Raw genomic sequence first — 4,849 nt, forward strand, 5'->3', positions numbered from 1 at the left:
AAACCAGTATGGGCTGATATAAACTGGTATAGACCAGTATGGACTGGTATAAACCAGTGTAAACCAGCATGGGCCAGTATAGGCCAGTATGGACCAGTATAAACCACTATGGACTGATACAAACCAGTGTAAACCAGTACGGACCAGTATGGACCAGTATAAACCAGTATGGACTGATATAGACCAGTATGGACCAGTATGGACCAGTATGGACTGATACAAACCAGTATAAACCAGTATGGACCAGTATGGGCCAGTATGGATCAGTATGGACCAGTATGGGCCAGTATGGACTGATATAAACCAGTATGAACCAGTACGGACCAGTATGGACCAGTATGGGCCAAGATGATGCTGGGATGACTCCGGGACCCCCAAAGTGACCACAAATTGAGCCCGGGACCCCCAAAATGACCCCTAAAGTGACCCCAGGACCCCCAAAGTGACCCCGAAATTGACCCCAGGACCCCCAAATTGAGCCCAAATTGAGCCCGAGACCCCCAAATTGACCCCAAATGACCCCAGGACCCCTAAAGTGACCCCAAGACCCCCAAAATTGCCCCAAATTGACCCCAAATTGTCCCCAGGACCCCCAAAGTGACCCCAGGGTGACCCCAGGACCCCCAAATTGACCCCAAATTGACCCCAAATTGACCCCGGGAACCCCAAAATTACCCCAAATTGATCCCAGGACCCCCGAAGTGACCCCGAAATTGACGCCGGGACCCCCAAATTGTCCCCAGGACCCCCAAAGTGACCCCAGGGTGACCCCAGGACCGCCAAAATTGCCCCAAATTGACCCCAGAACCCCCAAATTGTCCCCAGGACCCCCAAATTGACCCCAGGCTGACCCCGGTACCCCTAAAATGACCCCAGATTGACCCCAAGACCCCCAAATGAACCCAAATTGACCCCAAATTGACCTCAAGAGCCCTAAAGTGACCCCACGGTGACCCCAGGACCCCCAAAATGACCCCAGGACCCCCAAATTGAGCCCAAATTGACTCCAAAACCCCCAAAGTGACCCTAAATTGACCCCGGGACCCCTAAAGTGACCCCAGGACCCCCAAAATTGCCCCAAGATGACCCTGGGACCCTTAAAGTGACCCCAAATTGTCCCCAGGACCCCCAAATTGACCCCAAACCGCCCGAGGCGGGGCCGGGCCCGGGCGGGGCCGCGGCCGCCGGTGAGAGGGGGCGGAGCCACAGGAGGATGGGCGGGGTTTAACCAGAGGGGGCGTGGCCTGCAGCGGGCGGGGAAAACCCCCCTGGGGGGGCGTGGCGTGGTGGGCGTGGCCAAACCGGGCGCGGCCCTGAGCGCTCCCTTCCCATTGGCAGGCGGCGCGGGGGCGGGTCCGGGCGAGGCCCCGCCCCCTTACTCGCCACTGGGCAGCCCCGAGGCGGCGGGGGCGGGGCCTCCGGCGGTCACGTGCCGCGTCTGCCAGCGGCCAATCAGCGTCGAGGGGAAGACGCACCAGCACGTGGTGAAGTGCGGGGGGTGTGGCGAGGCCACGGTAAGGGGGCGTGGCCTCGGAGTGGGCGGGGCGTGGCTTGGGTGCGGCCCGGCCTGGTTGGCGCGCGCTGAAAGGGGGAGGAGTTTAATGCGCCCGGGGGGCGGGGTTTGCGGCTCCGGTGGGCGTGTCCCGCTGAGGCCACGCCCCCCCACCGGCGGCGGCAGCCAATCAGGACGGCCCCCAGCGGGAAGAAGTACGTGAGGTGCCCGTGCAACTGCCTGCTGGTGTGCCGCGCCTCGGCCCAGCGCATCGCCTGCCCCCGGCCGTACTGGTGAGACTGGGGGGCACTGGGGGGGACTGGGGGCAATCAGGACGGCCCCCAGCGGGAAGAAGTACGTGAGGTGCCCGTGCAACTGCCTGCTGGTGTGCCGCGCCTCGGCCCAGCGCATCGCCTGCCCCCGGCCGTACTGGTGAGACTGGGAGGGACTGGGGGGGACTGGGAGGGGATTGGGGGGGACTGGGGTCCCAACTGAGCAGATTTTTGGGGCCAAACCGAGCCAGTTTGGGACCCTGATTGAACCAGTTTTGGGGTGAAGTCAAACCAGTTTGGGGTCTGGGTGGAGCCGTTTCTGGAGCCAAATGGAGCCACTTTGGGTCCAAACGGAGCCGCTTTGGGGCCAAACTGAGCCACTTTGGGTCCAAACCGAGCCGGTTTGGGTCCAAACCGAGCCACTTTGGGTCCAAACGGAGCAGGTTTGGGTCCAAACCGAGCCACTTTGGGTCCAAACCGAGCCGGTTTGGGTCCAAACGGAGCCAGTTTTGGGTCCAAACCGAGCCGGTTTGGGTCCAAACGGAGCCAGTTTTGGGTCCAAACCGAGCCGGTTTGGGTCCAAACCGAGCCACTTTGGGTCCAAACCGAGCCGGTTTGGGTCCAAACGGAGCCAGTTTTGGGTCCAAACGGAGCCGGTTTGGGTCCAAACCGAGCCACTTTGGGTCCAAACCGAGCCGGTTTGGGTCCAAACGGAGCCAGTTTTGGGTCCAAACGGAGCCGGTTTGGGTCCAAACCGAGCCACTTTGGGTCCAAACCGAGCCGGTTTGGGTCCAAACGGAGCCAGTTTTGGGTCCAAACGGAGCCGGTTTGGGTCCAAACCGAGCCACTTTGGGTCCAAACCGAGCCGGTTTGGGTCCAAACGGAGCCAGTTTTGGGTCCAAACGGAGCCGGTTTGGGTCCAAACCGAGCCACTTTGGGTCCAAACCGAGCCGGTTTGGGTCCAAACGGAGCCAGTTTTGGGTCCAAACGGAGCCGGTTTGGGTCCAAACCGAGCCACTTTGGGTCCAAACCGAGCCGGTTTGGGTCCAAACGGAGCCAGTTTTGGGTCCAAACGGAGCCGGTTTGGGTCCAAACCGAGCCACTTTGGGTCCAAACCGAGCCGGTTTGGGTCCAAACGGAGCCAGTTTTGGGTCCAAACGGAGCCGGTTTGGGTCCAAACCGAGCCACTTTGGGTCCAAACCGAGCCGGTTTGGGTCCAAACGGAGCCAGTTTTGGGTCCAAACGGAGCCGGTTTGGGTCCAAACCGAGCCACTTTGGGTCCAAACCGAGCCGGTTTGGGTCCAAACGGAGCCAGTTTTGGGTCCAAACGGAGCCGGTTTGGGTCCAAACCGAGCCACTTTGGGTCCAAACCGAGCCGGTTTGGGTCCAAACGGAGCCAGTTTTGGGTCCAAACGGAGCCGGTTTGGGTCCAAACCGAGCCACTTTGGGTCCAAACCGAGCCGGTTTGGGTCCAAACGGAGCCAGTTTTGGGTCCAAACGGAGCCGGTTTGGGTCCAAACCGAGCCACTTTGGGTCCAAACCGAGCCGGTTTGGGTCCAAACGGAGCCAGTTTTGGGTCCAAACGGAGCCGGTTTGGGTCCAAACCGAGCCACTTTGGGTCCAAACCGAGCCGGTTTGGGTCCAAACGGAGCCAGTTTTGGGTCCAAACGGAGCCGGTTTGGGTCCAAACCGAGCCACTTTGGGTCCAAACCGAGCCGGTTTGGGTCCAAACGGAGCCAGTTTTGGGTCCAAACGGAGCCGGTTTGGGTCCAAACCGAGCCACTTTGGGTCCAAACCGAGCCGGTTTGGGTCCAAACGGAGCCAGTTTTGGGTCCAAACGGAGCCGGTTTGGGTCCAAACCGAGCCACTTTGGGTCCAAACCGTACTGGTTTGTACTGGGAGGTTCCCCAGTCCATACTGGTTTGTACTGGGAGGTTCCCAGTCCATACTGGTCTGTACTGGGAGGTTCCCAGTCCATACTGGTTTGTACTGGGAGGTTCCCAGTCCATACTGGTTTATACTGGGAGGTTCCCAGTCCATACTGGTCTGTACTGGGAGGTTCCCAGTCCATACTGGTTTGTACTGGGACGTTCTCCAGTCCATACTGGTTTATACTGGGAGGTTCCCAGTCCATACTGGTTTGTACTGGGAGGTTCCCAGTCCATACTGGTTTATACTGGGAGGTTCCCAGTCCATACTGGTCTGTACTGGGAGGTTCCCAGTCCATACTGGTCTGTACTGGGAGGTTCCCAGTCCATACTGGTTTATACTGGGAGGTTCCCAGTCCATACTGGTTTATACTGGGAGGTTCCCAGTCCATACTGGTTTATACTGGGAGGTTCCCAGTCCATACTGGTTTATACTGGGAGGTTCCCAGTCCATACTGGTTTATACTGGGAGGTTCCCAGTCCATAGCGGCCCCGGGCTGGCCCCGCCCCCTCCCAGTATAACCCAGTTCTCCCAGTAAGAGGATCATCAACCTGGGCCCGGTGCAGACGGGCGCGCCCAGCCCTGACCCCGCCCCCGGGGGCGTGCGCGTGGCCTGCGCCCACTGCGGGGGGCCCTTCCTGGTGAGCCCCGCCCCTTTTGGCCACGCCCACCTCATTGTGCATGCTTGGCCACGCCCCCTTCATCATCACACCTCCTTTTGTAACCGTACCCCCTTTGTGGCCACGCCCCCTTTCCCCTCATTGGCTCCACTGCTGGGGGCCCTTCCTGGTGAGCCCCGCCCCTTTTGGCCACGCCCACCTCGTTATGCATGCTTGGCCACGCCCCCTTCCTGACCACGCCCCCTTCCTGGCTCCACTGCACCCGCCCCTTCCTGCCGAGCCACACCCCCAAGAATTAAGCCCCACCCCTTTAAACCACACCTGTTGAAGCCACTCCCACTTAAAGCCCCACCCATTAAAGCCCCTCCCACTGTAGCCCCACCCATTAAAGCCACTCCCCTTTAAACCACACCCACTTTAGCCCCACCCATTAAGCCACTCCCCTTTAAACCACACCCACTTTAGGCCCACCCATTAAAGCCCCTCCCCCTTTAAACCACACCTCTTTAGCCCCACCCATTAAAGCCACTCCCCCT

General features: G+C 60.0%; 1 protein-coding gene across 1 annotated transcript; it reads left to right on the forward strand.

The window, feature by feature from the left end:
* Positions 1-238: 238 nt before the first annotated feature.
* LOC121342965 (type 1 phosphatidylinositol 4,5-bisphosphate 4-phosphatase-like) lies at positions 239-4,581 on the forward strand. The gene is made up of 5 exons (XM_041417739.1): positions 239-316; positions 1,124-1,187; positions 1,339-1,514; positions 1,679-1,785; positions 4,229-4,581. The coding sequence occupies exons 1-5, from the start codon at positions 239-241 to the stop codon at positions 4,545-4,547; spliced, it is 744 nt and encodes a 247-aa protein (XP_041273673.1). The 3' UTR covers positions 4,548-4,581.
* The last annotated feature ends 268 nt before the right edge of the window (positions 4,582-4,849 follow it).

The sequence above is a fragment of the Onychostruthus taczanowskii genome, unplaced genomic scaffold (genome assembly GCF_017590055.1).
Source record: "Onychostruthus taczanowskii isolate IOZ18803 unplaced genomic scaffold, ASM1759005v1 scaffold564, whole genome shotgun sequence".
Lineage (NCBI taxonomy): Eukaryota > Metazoa > Chordata > Aves > Passeriformes > Passeridae > Onychostruthus > Onychostruthus taczanowskii.

Coding starts and splice junctions, on each gene's coding strand:
- LOC121342965 (XM_041417739.1), top strand. CDS start 239: ATGGACCAGTATGGGCCAGTATGGATCAGTATGGACCAGTATGGGCCA. Junction 317..1,123: donor ATATAAACCAGTATGAACCA/GTACGGACCAGT, acceptor AATTGTCCCCAG/GACCCCCAAATTGACCCCAA. Junction 1,188..1,338: donor GGGCGGGGCCGCGGCCGCCG/GTGAGAGGGGGC, acceptor TCCCATTGGCAG/GCGGCGCGGGGGCGGGTCCG.